Source organism: Capra hircus, chromosome 29 (assembly GCF_001704415.2).
Source record: "Capra hircus breed San Clemente chromosome 29, ASM170441v1, whole genome shotgun sequence".
Lineage (NCBI taxonomy): Eukaryota > Metazoa > Chordata > Mammalia > Artiodactyla > Bovidae > Capra > Capra hircus.
The window spans coordinates 5,677,673-5,699,173 of NC_030836.1; the positions used below are offsets into that span (position 1 = coordinate 5,677,673).

The window sequence follows — 21,501 nt, forward strand, 5'->3', positions numbered from 1 at the left end:
GGTCAACACAGTGAGCCTGAGGATCTTCAACTTGCTTCATGTAGCCCATTCTGTATTACAGGGCCCTCGGAGCCACTGCCATTTTCTTTTATCTGTGCTTTAACTTCGGCCCATATTTTTCTTTAATTTATATTGTTGCACATTGATTCTAAGGGCTTCTCCAGGAGCTCAGCTGTGAAGAATCTCCTGCAATGCAGGAGAAGCACAGGAGACCAGGGTTCAATCCCTGGGTTGGGAAGATGCCCTAGAGAAGGAAATGGCAACCCACTCCAGTATTCTTGCCTGGGAATCCCATGGATAGAGGAGCTTGGCAGACTACAGTCTGTGGGGGTCACAAAGAGTTGGTCAGGACTTATTGACTAAACAACACATTGATTCTACTCATCTTCAACAAATCCTTTTTTATCCTTCTTTTCCATTTGATTTCTCGTGCAATCCTTACCCATTTTCCATATCTTTCTTTGCTTTAGTGGAGACAGTGGCCTGCCACAGTTAAGAAGTATATAGTCAGACAGACCTGGATCCAAATTCTGTCTTGGATCTACTCTACTCAATTTTCTTAACTATATAAGACAACTCACCAGGGTTATCATGAGCTTTTAGAAATGAACTTGGCCGTGCCTTTGGCCCATGGTACTCAGTGAACACTCTGCAGTCACATGCACATGATCCTTTCCCCATAACTCTTATGTTAGATGTATTTTCAGAATTCAGAATTTCGAGGCTTTTTAAAAAATAAAAAGTATACATATTTAATATATTACATAAGATCTTTAACAGGACATGAGGCAGCATTTTTAAAGAAATGAGTATTTCATTAAGAAAGTACTTCTGTATAAAAGTTCATTAACCTCACATCCTTACCTTCCCTTCAATTCAGTTGGACAGTACCACCAAATGGGCCATTTTAAAAAACTCATTTTTGAGAAATTTTGAATTTTAGAATTGTGGAAAGAGATTGGGATTCTTAAAAGGAGATTCTGCATTTTCTTATTGTGAACTGAAAATTATTCTCCCATTTTTGCTATGTGGCTATTTTCTATATTTCCTAAACATGGGACCACACATACTTTTTCTTACCTCTAGTACCACAGTTCACTCCCTTTTCCAGGTACCTTTACATTTTACTCTAGATTTTTTTGAGAATTAAGGGAGAGAATGAAATAAAACTCTTTCAGTAGGAGTTCCTTCACTGGACATAATGAAATCACGTCATGCTGATAATTTTTTTTTTCACTTCACTGGAATTTATTAGAATATGAAGTGTATAATAATATCTGTGAAGAAAAAGACACTAAAATCATTAGTCTTCATTTCTTCCTTTGTGGTTAAAAGCTATGTCCTCATAAATATTTCAACTCAGAGGATACTTAAGCAAGATTTGTGTTTAGATACTCTAGCAGTTTTAGGCTATGTGTATTGTTTTGTTTTATATAAATATGTATGGGTTTTTTTAGAGAAATGGGTATTGTCTTATTGACTTCTTGGCATTGCTTTATTTTTCCGCCACTAATGAGGATCTGTATAGTTTTTACTCCATTCCTTTCTGTTTTCTATTGATTTTGGAGATATGCTATGAGAATAAAAGTAGTAATTGAATCACAGTCTGGTAATACATAATTATTATTCAGAATTGATTCCAGTATTTATTTATTTTTTAGTGTCCTACTGAAACCAAAGCAACATTTGGGGTCCACCTTAAGATAGTAGGAGACTGGACAGGTATGTAGAACATAGAGTTTTAAAATATATGCTTTGAAAATAGTAGGCCATACAATAATTTAAATGTTTAACTAATGGAACGACCAACATGTTTAGAAATGTATGCATGTTCTCAAGCTGTTGTTTTGGTTTTCTTCTTTGCTTGTACATTTTTGATATTCAAATGTTTTTTTTTTTCCTTGTAAGATGTATTTTTGGAATTGGAATACCTTGGATATCAGTCATTGTTAATAGTGTGTTGTTCATGTGATTGTAAATCATAGCTTTCTGCCTGCTTGTGAGATGTACTGGCAACAGTGCGAACAATGAAATGTATGTTTTAGTGAATGTAATTTTAAAATTAGTGTATTTACTTTCAAAATATTCAACACCTAGGATTCAGTTCAGTTCAGTTGCTCAGTCATATCCGACTCTGCGACCCCATGGACTGCAGCACGCCAGGCCTCCCTGTCCATCACTACTCCCGGAGTCTACTCAAACTCATGTCCATCGAGTTGGTGATGCCGCCCAACCCTCTCATCCACTGTCGTCCCCTTCTCCCACCTTCAATCTTTCCCAGCATCAGGGTCTTTTCCAATAAGTCAGTTCTTTGCATCAGGTGGCCAAAGTATTGGAGTTTCAGCTTCAACATCAGTCCTTCCAGTGAACACTCAGGACTGATCTCCTTTAGGATGGACTGCTTGGGTCTCCTTGCAGTCCAAGGGACTCGCAAGAGTCTTCTCCAACACCACAGTTCAAAAGCATCAATTCTTTGGCACTCAACTTTCTTCACAGTCCAACTCTCACATCCACACGACTACTGGAAAAACCATAGCTTTGACTAGACAGACCTTTGTTGGCAAAGTAATGTCTTTGGTTTCTAATATGATGTCTAGATTGGTCATAACTTTTTTTCCAAGAAGCAAGTGTCTTTTAATTTGCAATCACACAAATCTAGTTCCTGCATCACCTTTTACATGGTATGGATGAGATGGCTGGATGGCATCACTGACTCGATGGACGTGAATCTGAGTGAACTCCGGGATGGACAGGGAGCCCTGGCATGCTGCGATTCATGGGGTCTCAGAGTCGGACATGACTGAGTAACTGAACTGAACTGAACTGATCTTTATATATATATATAACAACTCTTCAACATCTTTGGGACGGTGGTCATTTATAATAGCTGATCTGTTGGTGGTAATTTGCTGTTTTATTGATTTTTTAATTATTATCTGAAAGGTGCATTGAATTAAGAACTGTGAGTAAATAAAAGAAATATTACACCTTCTTCCCTGGTGGCTCAGACGGTAAAGTGTCTGCCTGCAATGTGGGAGACCCAGGTTCGATTCCTGGGTTGGGAAGATCCCCTGGAGAAGGAAATGGCAATCCACTCCAGCACTCTTGCCTGGAAAATCCCATGGACGGAGGAGCCTGATAGGCTACAGTCCATGGGGTCGCAAAGAGTTGGACACGACTGAGTGACTTCACTTCACTTATATTCCCTCAGCCCAACAGAGTGACTGACAAGTGAGTGATCAGTAAATGTAAACTTGTTGACTGATTGTTTATTTTGGTTTCTCAAAGGAAAGGATGCAAATGTAAATAAAGAGTAATTTTTTAATTGAGTCCTGAACTAGGAGTTGGTTTGTGAAAACTATAGGGAATCAGAAAAAGGCAGAGTCAGTGTGATCTAAGGGCCATACGAGAAGCTTCACAGAGAAGACAGGTTGTAAGCCCAACTTGAGAATCAGGCAGGTGAAGAAAGAAGGTGACCCACAGCACTGTCAAAAATCAGGCAAGGTAAATTTGCCCTTATTCAGGAAAGGTAAGTTTCTTAAAGAAGGCTATCAGAAGTAAAGATAACGTTTTGGGGAGTAGTATGGTAAAACCTGGTGCAGATCTTGAATGCCTTGACAAGGTGTTAGAACAGCTTGGAGATGTTAGGGAACGTTTGAAGGATTGGAAGCATTGTAGTGAAAGTGGTGCTAATAACTTGCTAGTGGACAGGGTTAGGATCAAGGGAAGACTGATTGGTCCTGGAAGGCAGAGGAGAAGGAATCAGTGGAGGAGTGAGGCTGGAAACTGAGGATGTCCTGGCAAGCGCAGTTTAAGAAGTTAGTATTAGAAAGGGGGGCTATTTATTGTAAGAATCAGGAAAGGACAAGATGTTTTGTAACAGAGAAGGGATATTTTAGAAAAGTAAGTTGAAAAAGTTTGTGTGAGACACTTAAAAATAATAGTGTATATAAAATTCTTTGTTTATAGAAAGAGCAGTCAACTTGGAATTGGAGATGAGAAGAGAATGGGAGAAATATGCAGCATAGGATTTAATGGGCAGATGATGAAACTAATCCAAAGATATTTGAGTAGTGATGACCTATTTGGAATCAATAAGAAAAATCAGGCTTCAGTTCAAATTATTTATTTGATAGCTTTTGAAAGAGATTATGGTAGTTCATTGTGAGAAGGATACTGATGTTGTATAGAAATAGTAGTTTCCATAATCCCGGAACTAGTTGATATAAGTAAAGAGTTGTTATTTTTTTTGCACTGTTTGACAAAAAATGAGTGAAGTTCTTCTCTGGTAAGAATCCCAATATAGTAAGAATTAACTTTAGCAATGAATAATAATCGATAGAGTTCTATATCTGAAGGGAAACAAGTACAATGAAGTCATAATTTAATTCATCAGGGTAAGGAGAAAGTTTATCATGGCTTATTACTAGCTAGTGTTACCGAGTTTCTTCATAAAGTTATTTTCTATTGTCATTATCTCATCATTTATTTTAATGGTTTCTATTAAGAATTCTTAATAGTTTTAATTTTATCCTCTTTTTTAATGTACAGTGCCACAGAAGGGGAAACAAGCTCATTCTCTTCAGAGAGTTCAGTTCCAGTTAGATGCTTTTCAATTAACAGACTTTATTGGTTGTTGACTTTACATATTTGTTGATTTGGGGGAAAATGTCAGGCATTCATGCAGAGAACCACTAAATAATTCTGCCACTGCCACTTTAGTTCAAAAATGTTTTAGCTGTCTTATAAAAATAATTATGGAAGGAAAAATGGGGATAGCATTGCTGAAATCAAAGGTTATTGATTTTTATTATAAAAGAATTGATATTATGTATTACTCTGTATTAAAAGCAGTAGTTTTAGAAAATACACCAAAGAGATGCTTAAGAAGTTGAAAAACAGAGGTTTACTTTTTAAATTGAGAAATGTTTTACTGTGACTAGTTCTTCCCTGAAATATGTTCTGCCTTCTGAGCCACAAGGGAAGCCCAAGAATACTGGAGTGGGTAACCTGGCCCTTCTCCAGCAGATCTTCCCGACCCAGGAATCGAACTAGGGTCTCCTGCGTTGCAAGTGGATTCTTTACCAACTGAACTATCAGGAAAATCTGATATGTTCTGCCTAGACAGGTCTAAAGAACAGGTTTAGTACTGTTCTTTAGTACCCACCTCATGGGTCTAATCTAAGACTAATCCGCTACACCCAGCTGTAAGAGTACCCAAGAAGTAAATGAAGCAGCTATATAGCACAGGACAAGGAGGCAACAAAGTTTTGTATTTGTTGTCTAGCTTTGGGGACTTTCCCAGTGGCTCAGTGGTAAAGAATCCACCTGCAATGTAGGAGACACAGAGAGACAGGTTTAATCCCTGGGTTGGGAAGATCCTGTGGAGGATGGCATGGCAACCCACTCCAGTATTCTTGCGTGGAGAATCCCATGGACAGAGGAGCCTCGTGGGCTACAGTCCATGGAGTCGCAAAGAGTCAGACAGGACTGAAGTGACTAAGCATGCATGCTAGTTGCATCCCCTAAGTATGTGAAAGACTCATTAAGTTTAGAAGACTCTTCAAACCTCTTTAATTCTGCAATTGAGGTTTTTCCTTGAAATGATGATGATAGAGGGGTAGAGTGAATTATCTGAGAGGATTTCTCTTTGAAATGAATTAATACCTGTTGCTTTTCTAGAATCAGTCTTGCTTCCCAATTTCAAATGTATGGTTACATTTTGATTGCCAATTGGCGTGATTATCATTCTCATAGTCCCAAATATTTTTTTTTTACTTTCTTCATTAGGTATCATTACTACTGGATAATGTCTCACCATTGATTATTTTAATGGTTTAAGTAGCAGGTGACTTTTACTATAAAACATTATATACCTAATATCCACATGTAATTAATCTGAAAATCTTTTCATTGTTCCACTCAGTAATTAATGGATTGATGATAATTGGATGGACATCCCACAAAAGGCCAATTGTGTATATCACATAATGGTTTTTCCTTGAATCTTGGTTATCAATTCCTATCCTGTCTATTTGACAATCTTGCTGAGATCTAAAGATATGATTAACTTGAGAACTGAAAGCGGGAAAACAGGGCTATGTAACATTTTGGATTTGCCTTGTTCACGTGTCACACTGGCACACTGCCGTAATCTTAGATAGCAGTCTCGTTAGAGACTGGTCCAAGAAAGAGGTGATAACCGTCTGTCTCTGTTTTCTTCTAATCATATTAGCCAGGCATGTTTTATACTTCTCCATCTAGATGATTGCTTTTGAAAAGATTAAAACAGAATCTGTATAATATATTCTAAGTATTTTTTTTCATTTTGGGGAGCCTCTTATCAGATTATGACTACTCTAAGTTATAATAATGTTATTATTTTATAATGACATGTTCTGGAAAAATTATGACATCTACCCTACCCTAAATATATCTGTGAATAGCTCTGGTTGTTGCAAAATGCAAAATAATAAAAGTACTCCTGTTGAAGGACATGCCAAAAGAAGTGATCTATAGTGACTAGAAATATACTTTTGTTGTTTCTATGACTAGCAAATTATAATGGTTAGTCACTTGTGGAAGACAGCATTTAAATTATTTGTAAGTTTTGGCTGATATTTATTAAACATTTATTTTATGCCAGATGCTGCACTAAGTTCTGTAGATACAACATTGCCCAAAATAGACAAGGTCCCTGCTCTCATAGAGACTGTTCTAGTCAATAAAGACCTCCCAGAAACAAAAAAGCAAATCAATATGTAGTGTGTTAGGTAGTGATGAGTGCTATGAGAAAAATAAAGGTAAGGGAGTAAGAATGGTGAAGGGTGGGAGTGCTATTTTAGATAGGGGTAGGACTTCCCTAGTGGCTCAGAGGTTAAAGCATTTGCCTGCAAGGCAGGAGACTCGGGTTCAATCCCTGGGTCGGGAAGATCCCCTGGAGAAGGCAATGGCAACCCACTCCAGTATTCTTGCCTGGAGAATCCCATGGACAGAGGAGCCTGGTAGGTTACAGTCCATGGGGTCGCAAAGAGTCGGACATGACTGAGCGACTTCACTTTCACTTTCACTTTCAGGACTATTTTAGATATAGACTTTCTGAATAGACAGGTAAGTAGATGAGGGAATACATCAGGTGGATTTCAGGGAAAGGTACATTTAGACAAAGGAAACAGTAAGTGCAAAGTCCCTGAGGTGGGGGTAACTTTGGATATTCAGGCAAGGCAAGAATCCCATTGGGGCTGGAATACAGTCAGTGAATGATGGTGGTGGGAAACGAGATCAGAGAGGAGAGTAGGGGGTGGTCAGACTCTATGGGCTATGGAAGGACTTGGGTTTTAATCTGATTGAATTAAAAGCATGATTTTGAAGTCTACATCTGAAAGATTATTTTGTTCTAGTCAAATTACCTAGTGTTTGGCAAGCCAAATTTTTTTTTGTTTGTTTAAAAAAAAAAAAAGATGAGTTTAGGGAGGAAAAAGCAAATGATGATACCTCTGAGCATTGTACAAAACAGCTTGAGAAAAAAGAAAACAGGTCAAACTTTTTTGATGGAGGAGGAGGTGTAGCATCATTTTGAGATGCCTCGGTGGAGATTCTATCTCCTGCCGCATGGCCCTGGTTTATGGGCTCCGGTAGCCTCACCTGTCCACTGTGTTTCCCACCAGCTCGTATATGGATGGTAGTAGCTTCCTGTTACCCTTTGGATTTTTCCCCTAACTTTAATATGGCTTCCCAGTTCATATTCATTGTTCCCTCTCTCAGATTCCTTCCACTTAAATGATACAGAACCCTTCCTGGGTTGGGCTGGACCCAGACTATCACAGAAGGTCAGCAGATCCTCTCTGAACAGAGCACTGAATCACTGAGAGGAGTGATAGACATATGGGAGAGAGAAGAGGCAGTGAAGATGTCCTTAGGCAGTCAAACGTTTGTGTCCAAGGACCGGTAAGAAAGTGCAGTGTTGCTGGAAATAAAGAATAAAGTCTGAGAAATGCCCATAGACTGGCTATGATAGGCATTTGCAGGCTTCAGTTTTTGTTATAAATGTTATGGAGATTCACTGGAGGATTTTGATTAGGGTATGACTCATATTTTAAACTGGTGAAAAAGAATATGATGGGGTGGGCAAGAGTGGAAGTCAGGAGATAAGAGAGAAGCTCTTGCTGATGTCTAGACAGAAGAAATGCCAGTTAGGCACAGGGTGACAGAGACTGGAGCTTGAAAAGTGGATGGATCTTAAAGGTGTTGTCTTTCAAGTTTTGTGGATCCTTTGGGGGTGGGTTATAAAAAAGCTATGAATTATATATAATGACAAGGTTTTCAGTTTCCTTAAATTAAGTGGACTGTGTTCCTGCTTATTAAGATAAAGACCACTGTGGCATATTAGGAGGAAAAGAGTGGACATTGAAAGTTCAGTTCCATACATTTTAAATTTGAGAGCTCTAAGCTAGATATCTAAACTTGGGAACCATTAGTACCTTCATGGATTTAAATCCTTGACGCTGGTCAGGATCACCTAGGGCAGTAATTCTCAATTATGTACGATACAGCATCATGTTTTATAACATTTTATATGCCACTTTACATTCTTAAATTTTAATGTACAGATATTATATACACAAATGATTTATTAAAAAATCAATAAAATGTTCTAACCTTAGTATAAAGAAGCTGTGTAAATAATTTATAGTAAATGATTTACTTTTTTTTTCTTTTCTTTTTTTAAAAATTTTTATTTTTACTTTATTTTACTTTACAATACTGTATTGGTTTTGCCAGGCTCCCAATGCCAAATACTGTTGAGGCCCAGTGTCTTTATGTGGTGTGCTTTCAAAATGCTAAACATCTTTTGATTAAGTTCTAAGCACAATAGAGTACAGTATTACTTTTTTTTTACTGTGGTTACAATGTTAGAAATTCTAGTGTATATTTAAATCATGAAAAATCTTTGCATTTTTTATAACTATAAATGAGTTTTTCATTTACATGAACGTCCAGAAAGTCATTTGAAAAGCATATGGGGGTGTGATAATTTCTTGTTGCACAGTATTCTCCACAAATTGCAGGATGTTTATGTTTCTGACCTTTACTCTGTAAATGTCAGTAATACATCATAACTGTGAAAGCCAAGTTGCCTCCATGAGCTCTCAAAACTGCCCGTAAGAGGTGGTATTCTTGATCAGGAGCAACTAGTTTGAGAAATGTGTACAGACAGAGAAGAAATCTAACTAAGCCCTGAGGCATAGCAACATATTGAGCTCAGCAAAGGTGATTAAGAAAGAGTGGTCACTGAAGAAAGAGAGGAACCTGGGGCAAGTCTGAGTCCTGGACACCGCAGGACAGTGTTTGGAAAAAGAGGAATGAACCAGTTGGGACAAATGCTGCTGAAGAGTGGAGTAAAATGAGGGCGGAACTAATGACTGTAGGAATTGTGATTTAATGGAGTGCTGGAAAGAGAAGATAATAATAGTAAGAGAAAATCTGGAGATAAGTAGAGACAAACCTGGTATGTTGGAGTCAGCTCCTATGAGCTCACTGGGTTATTGGGTGCTTCTTTTCCAACTCAGCATTCAGTGAAGTCAAGTTTCATAGCTTTAAATCATCCACAATGTGACTATTCACTCCATAGAAATTGACAAACCCCATAAAGTAGGGGTTATAAAAAATTTTAAGACCTGGCTATTAAATATTTTTCAGCATATCACTGGACAAATTCTAAAGAGTTTGGATATAAAATGAAGTAAAGAAATAGGGCAATAGTTGAATGGGGGGAAGACATAGGGAGAAGGCAGATATAAGTTTAGAGTGAGTATGAAATAAATGTATGCATTTTTATCTGTTTCTATATATGCATGCTAAGGCACTTCAGTCGTGTCTGACTCTTTGTGACCCTATGGGCTGTAGCCCGCCAGGCTCCTCTGTCCATGGGATTTTCCAGGCAAGAATACTGCAATGGGTTGCCATTCCTTCTCCAAGGGATCTTCCTGACCCAGGAATCAAACCCACATCTCTTATGTCTTCTGCATTGAAAGGCAGTTTCCTTTACCGTTAGCACCACCTGGGGAGCCCAATATATATTTATATATAAATACATATATATAATATGTACGTATATTGCATGTGGACAATTATATTTATATATGCCTAAGGACAACATGGAAAATAAGATTGAAGTAGAGATGGAAATATAAGGATAAGAGTCTTGTGGAAGCTTCCTGATTGATGCTTTTGAACTGTGTTGTTGGAGAATACTCTTGAGAGTCCCTTGGACTCTAAGGAGATCAAACCAGTCAATTCTAAAGGAAATCAACCCTGAATATTTATTGGAAGGACTGATGCTGAAGCTGCAATACTTTGGCCACCTGATGCGAAGGGCTGACTCATTAGAAAAGACCTTGATGCTGGGAAAGATTGAAGGCAGGAAGAGAAGGGGATGACAGAGGGTGAGATGGTTAGATGGCATCACCGACTTGATGGACATGAGTTTGAGCAAGCTCTGGGAGTTGGTGATGGACAGGGAAGCCTGACGTGCTCCTTGAGGTTGCAGAGTTGGGCTCAACTAAGTGACTGAACTGAACTGAACTGAGAGATGTAAATATTGATAGTGCTGGAGAGTTAGAGGGTATAGTTACAGGAGCAAAGTCCATAAGGGTCTCCTGATGGATTCTACGAGAACTGGATTCCAGCGTACAAGTGGAAGAGCTGACCTCTGACAGGGCAGCTGGGCAAGACAGAGAAGATGGTTTAGAGCATCTCTTCTAATTGAAGTGAGTAGAATGGGATTTCTCTTCTGATTCCTTTCATGTTCTTGGTGAAGTAAGTAGTAAGGTTGTTTCTGAGTTGAGGAAGTGGGGAGTACTTTGAATTTTGTGGAGAAGGAAGAAAGTGTAATGTGTCACTTGAAGTAGTAAATCGATGAGTGAAGCATGGTGGCCTTTCTGAGCAGCCTGCTGAGATATGTGGTTCAAAATTTAAAGTGAGACAAGTCAGAATAATTGTGAGTTTTTCCCAGGCATGGTCCACTTCTTCAGATTAGCTATTGAGCAGGTGGGGAGTTGGATTTCACCAGCATTGGTCCATTCCTGATTAAATTCACTATAGCTGTCACCTCCAATCCATTCTCTGCACTGTAACCATAGAAACTTCAAAGCATGAATCCAATTAAATCCCTGCTTTTGCTTTAAACACATTAATAGCCTTCTTTGCTCCTAGGATAAAGCAAAAACAAAATCCTTCCAATGGCCTGGAAAGGCCTTCTTGCACAGTCCCTGACCTACCTCTCATCTTGATTGAGTGTTTTTTTCTCTGCACAACAGTACCCTTGGCTTTTCTGTCCCTCTTGCTTCCCTTGCTGCCAGACCCCCTTATGTAATCCTGATCCATATGGCCACGGTACTCTCCACACCCTCTCCCACCCCTGCCCACATAGGCACCTAGTATCTTTAAATCAGCTCAGGAGCCACTTCTTCTGTGAAGCCTTCTAGACGTTTCAGTTTGTTGTTTCTTATATGCTGCTGTCAACTATGTTTCTTTTCTTGAGAGCGCTATCTCCACTGTATATTCAAAGTGTGATCGTTGGTATAACAAGTTTTCTCCAGTATACTGAAAGCATTATCACATAGTAGGAACCTTTGTCTCTTTTTGTTCACCGTTGTACTCAAGGACCCATTAAAATGGTTGTTTTAAATAAATGCAAATATTTGATAAGGGAAGAGAAGAAGGGAGGAGGAAGGTGGAAGGAAAGGAGGGAGAGAGAAGGAAGGAAGGAAAAGAGGGGAAGGCAGGGAGGAGGAAGGGAGATGAGAAAGCAGGTAAGCAAGCAGAGAGGTGTATCCTTTGCTTCCTGAAAAATCACCGGTGGTGGGGCAGTGGTCAGATATATAAAGGTAATACTGTGGCCACCCAAATGAAGGAGGCAGAGGAGAAGGGGCGGCAGAGGATGAGATGGCATCACTGACTCCATGGACATGAGTGTGAGCAATGGAGTTAGTGAAGGACAGGAAAGTTTGGTGTGCTGCAGTTCATGGGGTCGCAAAGAGTTGGACACAACTTACCGACTGACTACCAACAATAAGGTGCCTTGGGAGGGAGATTTGGGAGGCTTTGGGCACCAAAATGAGTGTAATGGAAAAAAATAGGACTTGTCGAGAGTGAGAGATTGTTCCAGAGGGAGAAACAGCTTGAATGATAGCTCAGAGGGGTGAATTGCCATGGAAATCTAGAACAATATCATGCTGTTGGAAGGCAGGCTGCGATGGTATCCAGAGGTCCTGTCATGGAGGAGCTTGTAGGAATTACTAAACGTGGGGCTTTTTTTTCTAAAGATGTTGGTGAAAAATTGAAGGGTTTAAAACAGGAACTGAAATCAGATTTGTACTTATATGTGTCACCCTACTGGTATTATACAGATGGGAAAGGAGAAAGACTAGGTTAGAAGCAAAGATACCAAAATCTGTCATGGTGTCAAGCAAGCTGTGTGTGCATGGTTAGTCACCTCAGCTTGGCCTGTTCTTTGTGGTTCTGTGGTCTGAAGGCCACCAGGCTCCTCTGTCCATGAGATTCTCCAGGCAGGAATACTGGAGTGGCTTGCCATGCCCTGCCTCAGGGCATCTTCCTGATCTGCCGGGGTCCAGCCCTGGAGGATCCAGGATAATTCGAAATGGAGATGGAGTTGGCATCCTAGGAAAAAGCTGTTTAATTAGAAGTATAAAGAGAGTTTAGAAAGGAATAGTGTAGTAGGAAAATTAGTGGAGAAAAAGATGCTGAATAACTTGGTTTACATGGGACACCAATAAAGCTTTGAGACAAGAAGCTTGCACCACCTATGTAGGCCACCGGCACCCACTTGAATAGTGGAGGGTGCCCCGCCTTGGGCTCCCTCTCACGTGGATCTTAGAAGCCAGGGCAAAATTAGCAGGCTTGGTGAGTACCTGTGCTCCAGATGGGAATTCAGCCAGAAAAACGGAGAACAAGAAAGACACAGGGGAATGAGTCTTTCCAGAAACTGATCCAATTTCTTTATTTTCAGGTTTGCTTATATACCTTTTGTTAAACGTAGAGACAAATGGAAATTTTAAAGTCACATGGGGGTCAGCAGTCCTGACCTTTATCAAAATCAGGTGCTTCATATAAATGTATACAAAAAGGTCTTAGGGTTTTACATCATCTTCTGGCTATGAGGCCTGCTGACATTTTATGATCCTTTCTTTCTGATAATGGTCAGTCAACCAAAAAAACTTATTTTCCAGGGGTGATTTTTCTTAAACCAGGCACCACCCTCCGAATGTACCAGATAAAGTTGCATTCCTATAGGGTGAGGGTGTAGTGGGTTACAATTAAGAAAGGAATTTACTTAGCCTAAGGTTAACATGATTAATCTAAAAGGTTAATACTTATTTCCTCTATATGCTAGTTATATTCATTATAAGGGCAGGGGATATGGAGACTTAGCAGCAAATATTGGCTCAACAAATGAAAAACCCTTCACCAATATAATTTCTAATCAACCCACTATACTATACTAATACTTTTCTAACTTCTCAAAAGAATCTGTATTTAGAAAGTTTACAGCATCTCGTGCCTCTCGCAGTTGGGAGGCTGTAAACAATCACATGTGGCCGGACGAACCTGCTCAGGCAGGCTAGAGAACCTTCAGAGGAGTTCGTAAGTTGAAACACTCTTGTCACGCCCAGGAATTTTTATTAACTGGAGCTGTGGGTTAACTCCTTCTCTGAGAGAGATGATGGGGGAGAGCCTCCCATAAAGTCAGAGGTGTAGGTGAGAGCATGAAACAGTAAAGTAGGCAGACTCTGGTTTTGAGGCTAGATGCTGGAGAACAGGGGTTTCCTGAGGCTCGATCCCGCCTTTGCGTATGCCGAAGCCTCCTTCCTCGTGACCTTTGCCACGGGTGGAGTTCCTCACGCTGGCTCCCGGCACTGATCCAGGGATCAAACCCATGTTTCTTTTGTCTCTTGCATTGGCAGGCAGGTTCTTTACTGCTGGGAAGTAAAGAGCCTGGGAAGCCCGTCAAGCAAAACAAGGAGATAAGAATGCTGTTTTGTGACCAAAGAAGTCGGACTGAACAGTAACTGTAGCAGGGCATTATTGTTAATCTTATAAAAATCATCTTTGAGAGAAAATGCAGAGAAGGTTGGGGGTGGTAGAAATGGCTGTGAATTACTCAGTCAAGTGGAGGCCAGTAAGTAGAGAGAATCTGTGTTCAAAGAGAAGCACATAGCAAATGGGCCTATTTCTAAATTGCCCCAGAACTCCGAGAGGAATTGAATTTTTATTGGTCTGGCCTTTTATTAGTGGTGGGTGATGAGTAGCAAATCCATAGGCAATTACTTGTATATCTATCTGTCTGGGTAAATGTGAGCAAGGTTTTGACAAACTGTGTCCTGAGGTATGTATTATTTGTATAATGAAACACATTATATCTCTAGCCTCATGTGAATTTATGTGGAAATCATTGAGGACAATTAGTTAATATGATATAATTTAACATAACTCATTTGCTATCATAATATAGTAAATCATTCAATAAATATGAGCTGCACTTAAATCCCATATTTCATAGTCTGAGAATTCAAGGAAATTTTTCTGTCAGGGAAATGAGAAATTTGTATTACCATTTAAATGCCCATCTGTTCTCAGGAGAGAGGATAAATTGTTTTCCCCTTGGTTTCTCAGTTTATGAACATGAAATTTATGCTGTCATTTTTTAGTAGATGACAGCTCACTTATAATGCCACAGAAAATATAGAGATTGCTTAGTAAATGACTGGAATTCACTACTCATTAAGTTCCATTCTAGTTCAGTTACTTTACAACTGCAAAGATAGGGAAAAATACAAAATTTTTGCTTTTTTAATCCAATAAAAATATTACTTTTTATTTTTGAAAATAAGTGAATCATTCAGTTCCTGGACCTGGAAGTAGAGTTATTATAGCAAAGTGGTTTGTTTGCATGGATTGTTATGTTTTTATTATGAACTGTTTTGTTCCTAAGTTTGGCTTCTCTTTTATCTACTATTTTCTGCTTGATTTTACTATATAGTATTAAGGAAAATAAGAATAGTGATGGGCTTCCCCAGAGTCTAATGTTTGAGACTCTGCTCCACTAAGGGGACACAGTTGGATCCCAGGTCAGGGAATTAGGATCCTGCATACTATATAGCACAGCCAAAAAAAAGAATAATGAGAAATTTTCTTGGTAACATAATTTCTTAAGCAATGTCAAAAATATGACAATAATGTCCTGGGTGGTCAAGAAAGAATATGTCATTTTGCCAAGCTAGTCTAGTGGTGATGGACTAAATAATTTCAAAGCCAAAAAGACAAACATTTTGTTACATTTTCATTATCATGAGGAACATTTTTAAGTATTCATTTGTTTGATGTAATTGCTAAGTACTTTATAAAGGATGCTAAATGAATATGATTCCTGTTTCCTATTTGTAAAATTGTCATTTTTAAAGCAAAATTGTAAGTTAATGGATTATAATCATGCAGGCAGTGTTCTTTAAGGTCATCTAAATGAACACACCTAAAGACATCAAGTACGTTAATGCCTAAGGAAGGAACTTATCTTCCAGTGATTCAAAGGCAATCGAGTCAGGGAACTTTGGGAATAGAGTCTAGTAAAAATACTATTGCTCTTATTATGATTTTGGAACTTTAACAAAGGAGGAAGGTGGAATTTCATAAACATATAAATAGAAAGGAAAAACTAAATACTTCCATGAAATGAGATTTTGAGACAATTTGGAGGTGACAAATTATGGACATGGAATGCTAAGGAACACCAAGAAATGTAGTTTGAGTAGGTAATAGAGTTAGGGAAGAAGAGTTAAAATAAAATCTGTCACAAAGTACTGAAAAAGAGAAGGCAATCTTATGTTTTGTTGGCACTGTATTAAGAAACTAGTAAAATGTCTTGAGATGGAGCTACCAAATAATTAGAAAGAAGGGAAAGGCTAGAAAGTCCCTGCAGACAAGTTTGTGCGTTCTAGACACTACCTAGCAGAGAGTTATGCCGCTGACTGGAGCAAATAAGAAAATAACGTTTCAAGAGTTAGATTGTCCTTCAGGAGTAGTCAGCTGATCAGTCATCCGTTCTCCCTCCAGCTCCTTCCCTTCATTTGTGATGTATCTGTCCGACATTACGCTTGCACAATGACAGTGAAAAGTTTTTGTTGCTGCTGGAAGGGTGGACTTTCCAATGCTGGTTCGGTATATTGTGTCAAGATGTAGTACTCAACCGTATAGACTTTCAGAGTTGGCAGAGAGCATAGTAGAAAAGACAACCAGGGGAGACAAACTGAAAGGAAATGATAATGTACCTTTTTCCTTTTCTTAGGCCTAGGAATCCCTTTATATGAATTCTCGCTTCTTCCACAGAGCAGAAACAGAGGCAACAGTTTTCAGTTACCCTTTAAAAAGAAGTTCTTAATTATATTTATTACATATTGTATTAATTGTTTCTGTAGCTAGAGGAGTTGGCCTTTTGTATGTAAACTTCCAATGAAAAAGTTTCCGAGTTTCTTGAAGGCAGCCATTTTGTGTTCACTGTTTTTTCATATTAAAAGTAAATCAAGAGAAAAAAACTGATATAACTTCAATGAGAATTGAGAATCAAATGACATAAAGAAAATTAAAGACGTTTAGAAGAATAAAATAGTTGAAAGGGACATGCAGTTTCTCTAAATATAAAGGCAAGATAGCTAAAACTCTTAATTCTTCCCCAAATAATTTACAACCTTAATACAATTTCAGTTAAAATGAGAACTCAAGATAAAAGATAATAGTAATTATTTGAAGAGAACCCACAAAAACAGTTAAAAATGAGTAAAATAAAGTCTAGAAAAATTTGAGTAGCAGCATAGGACTGGTTCTATTAAAACATGTTATAAAGTGAAATCGATTTTAGAAACAAGCTACGAATTTACAAAGCTAAATCATATGCTTAGGAAAGTGAAAGTGTAAGTCTCTCATGAGTGTCTGACTCTTTATGATCCCATGGACTGTAGCCCGCCAGGCTCCTCTGTCCACATAATTCTCCAGGCAAGAACACTGAAGTGGGTTGCCATTTCCTACTTCAGGGAATCTTCCTGGCAAGGGGATCAAACCAGGGTCTCCTGTATTGCAGGTAGGTTCTTTACCATCTGAGCCACCAGGGAAGCTCCGTATGTCTAGGAACTTGAAGCTGCTAAGTGGATGAGCTGAGATTTTAACTCAGGCTCATATTGTGCTAAAGAATGTGCTTTTTATAACTTACTACACTGTCTCCAATAGCGCTCAATTAGTTTAAACATGTGGCACTAGAGCAAAAGAGACAAGAAATATATTAAGAAAGGAAAATCATCTAGAACAGATTCTTTAATCTGTGGAAATGCATATCATATTATAAAAGAAGCTCCATAAATCAATGTGAAGTGTTAGCTTGTAAACAATTGAAGCATTTTTAAAAAAATTAAATCTTTTTCTCCGATGACCAAAAATTACTTCCAGATATGTTAAGTGCACGTGTGCCTGGTCGCTCAGTCGTGTCCGACTCTTTGTGACCCCATGGGCTCTAGCCTGCCTGCTTCAGTACCTAACCTTATTATGCTGAAAATAAAAATAAAAACAAAGTTTTTACTGGTAGGCATATTTTGTGAAGGCGTCTTCAAGGGATAGGAATCCAAATTGACCCTGAAATCTTGGTCAGGGTTTGGTTAAAGGAAGAAGTCCTGGTATCAGGAATGCAGGAGGGGGAAAAAAAAACAAAAACAGGGAGATAGGAGGAATCCCAGATTTGTCCAAGGAAACAGCCTAATGAAGGAAGTGAATTTATATATATGCTTGTAGCTCTTCCCTAATCCATCATTTCATAGGCTTGGCCTTTGACCAGGAGATCCTGTGTTTAAGAACAGAGAAAGCTACCACTGCACAGTTGGTTTTGATAGGTTTCAAAGGCCCATATATTTCACACTATTAATTTTGTGTGCCCCAGGTTTTAGGTTAGGACTTCATAAAAAACATTAAAAAAATAAAAATAAAAAACCCTCCAGTTTCTATGGATCTTGGGTAAAATTGCATATTCCTTTTTGAATATGCACCCAGCGGGTATTGAGTTTGTGCAGAAAGCAAGGACTGAATTAGTATCAAGCTGAGCCTTGATCACTTTGAGGTGTTTCTTTTGTTGAATGCCAACATTGTCAAAAAAGTGCATTTGCTGTGACAAATGAAAAGAAAACATTTCTCTTGAGAGGAAGATTATGGAAAGCTTAGTAGCAATAATGTGTGCATCTAAAACTGCCTCTGTTTCTTCCTTTCACTTTCCTTGAACCTCCGTTCTTTTTTTTTTTTTCCCACCCTGTCAATTTCTGTAGTTTAGCCTCAGTGACAATAGAAGAGAATATATATTCTGTAAGAAAGCCAGTAATAGACATGGCTTCATTGATGTATTTAGAGGCCAGCAAGTCTGTTTGCAGTTCTTTCAAAAGCTGCTCTTGATTTTTTTTTTTAATAGTATGTTTAACAAGTAGGAGCTAGAATAATGAACGTTAAAGGAATAGACTTTTATCACTGAGCTTGCTCTGAAAATAAAAGTGTCCATTAAATAGTTTTTCTTTGTGTTATACTGCATTGCCTACCTTCAGACCTTACAGTGCTGAAAGTACCAGATGTGTAGACACACAGATTATATGTATGACCCCTCTGCGTTTTTCTCTTATGTAATCCTCAGGCAAGAAGAAAATAGGGGAGGTGGGGGCAGAAAGAGAATGCGGTATTTTCTCTGTGGATACGGTACACTTGACTGTGAGTTTTTAAGGTTTGCTTTTGTTTCTGTTTTTTAAATCTCTCTGCCTTTTGCTAGCCATTTGGCCCTGGGCCAGTTAATCACCAGTCTGGTTTATAGTTTGCTCACCTTGAATGTGTTGCATTGATATAATTTTCTCATTTCTTAGCTGATATAAAGCTATATAATTCTTTGCAGAGAAATATATCCTTAAATGCAGATAAAATTCTACATATAGTAAGAATGATAACAGACTTATTGAGATACAGTTGAGAAAAGTCTCACAGGGAATATTGTGGCGAATAAATGCCGAGTGTGAGCGTTTTACGTGTGTTCTCTTTATAGCTCCTATTAGGGTATGCATTCATTTATTAGCTCTAGTTGTATGTACTGTGCCCTGTGTTCTTATCGTCTGAGGTTACAAGTGTAGACTTGCTTTTTTCCCTCCTTGGGTGACACAAGTATAGATTCTGTTTTTTTGTGTGTTCCTTTGACATTGGCCCTAATATTTGTGAAGAAGGTAGTTTTGTATAACCAGAGCATGCAGCTAATTATTTTTTACTTCTAGAATTGCAGTCCATTTTAATTTAAGTCTTTTATCAATAGAAGATTTGTCTGTATCTTTAATAGAAATATATTCTTGCTCTGCAAGTAGATTTTCTGATTTATCTAAAATAGTATTAATTTGATGCCTTTGATGTTGCTTTGAAAGCAATATTTTAAATAGCAACTATTGTTATTCAATACTGAGTTACCATGGTAATAAAGAACATTCACTTGATTTAAACTTTTCAAAAAAGGAAAATGTATACTCTGTATCTTTCTAGTTAATTTGGATGTACTTCTGAATTTGCACTACAATTCTCATTTTTTGAAGTAATTTGTTTCTTCTAAGATTAGTGTGCATATTTCTTTTCCTAAGAAAATAAAACACCAAATTTTAACAAACCATTAATCTCTTTGAATCCCTAGGAGAACAGCTTTTTTCTTGCCCTCATTAAGTAATTTTGTAATTATATTCTAAATTCTTTTTCAAGCAGATAGGGAGAGGAAAACTTTTTCTTACTCCCCTTCTAGATTCTTTGGCTGGCTGAATATTTAAATTAACATAAGCCAGATTAATGAGAAAAGAATTTTTTTTTATTTTATATGTATGAAAGAAAGAATGAAACTCAGCTCCTAAAGAGATGAAGCCCCTGGCAGTTAGGAACTGAGGCTTATATTCCATGCTGAGCTGAAGAGAAGTGTAGCTGTAGCGTCTTCAGAGGGGAGGAGGAAGATTCACAGGAAGATGGGAAGAACAAATGTGTGGTAAATAAATGATTTCCATGCAATGCAGATGATTGTCACATATAAGAGGTTATCTCTGGTAATACCTCTCTTCCTGGTAAGGCCCCTTATCTAAATTCTTTTATGTAGTTAAGGGGAAGGTAAAAAGCTCTTCCGGAGTCTGTTCATCCTTGATTCTTCTGGTTTGAAATGCTCCACATGCCTAAGTGCCACATTCTGGGTTGGCCTGCCCTGAGCCCCATTGTGGCTGTAATTGCCTTGCAGTTCTTCTGTTGTCCTGGCATTTCCTTGTGAAAAAACAAGGCTGCCCTTGAGAAGTAAAACTTGTTGTTGTTTGTTTTTTTTTTCCCTGTGTGTGTGACAAATAATAGGTACTTAATGGAAGTTTATTGAGTGAGGGAATAAATGAATAAAGGATGCTTTAACTGATTATATGTAAGACAGAAAAAATGCTAGCAAAATTATTCACTTCATCTAATGTAAATAAGAAGGACTTCTTTCCGGCTTATTTCACTTTTTTACAAAACCTCCCTGCCTCTTTTGCTTTTTCTTCCCAGTGTATCGGGCAAAGTTGGTGGTTCTGTCCTTCCAGACCATTAGAGTAACACATTTGTCGCTCACTTGTTTGCAGTGTACATCTCTTTTGATAAGATATACATCTTCCTTACTAGACCTTTAGTATATTGAGGATCTAACTTGGTGCCTGATATTTACTACATGATCATAAATGTTTGCTGAAAAAAATTATTTTAGACATGCATATTTTGCTTGTGTATTTAAATAGTCCTTAAATATTATGGGAAAATAAACTTGTATCTTCTAAGAGGCAGGTGTGTGTGTGTGTGTGTGTGTGTGTGTGTGTGTGTGTGTGTGTTCATGCGTCTGTGCTGCTTCTGCATCAGCGTTACGTCTTCCTCAGGAGGTAGAGGAGTGGAGAGTGTTACAAAAGCTGTCACACAGGGAGTGTGAATGACAAACACCCTTGCAGCTATGTGTATGTGAGAGTATACCCAGCTGTCTTTGAAAAAAAAATATTATTCTTAAATAAATTCTCTTTAAAATACAAAGCAAATGTAGATAAAATAAAAGTTAACGCCTTTTTCAACTTCCATCTCAAATCGTTAGCCATATTTATCCTTGATTCTTTGGTATATATGCTTCCAGACTTCCTAGGTATATTATAAATGAAGTTATCCAACACCTCGGAGAGACCGGAAAACTGGAGAGAACACATTATATGATGACTATCAACTCCTTAATGACATTCCATGAAGGATTATTTTACTACAGCTTTGGGAAATACATTGGTGACAGGCATTCTATAACCCTTGATAGAGTCTGTGGTGGCAGTTTGCAGGCCAAGAATGACAAGCAAGAGAGGTTGTCATTAAAGCGTGTTCTTGAACTTGGTGGAGATGGTGATG

General features: G+C 38.2%; 1 protein-coding gene across 2 annotated transcripts in view; it reads left to right on the forward strand.

Annotated features, from left to right (window-relative positions):
• Positions 1–21,501, forward strand: part of NOX4 (NADPH oxidase 4) — a 182,335-nt gene that overhangs the window by 99,476 nt on the left and 61,358 nt on the right. For both annotated transcript variants that reach the window (XM_005699426.3, XM_018043547.1), the window contains one exon: positions 1,662–1,722. In XM_005699426.3, the coding sequence (XP_005699483.2) occupies positions 1,662–1,722 (61 nt within the window). The remainder of the gene's footprint in view (positions 1–1,661; positions 1,723–21,501) is intronic.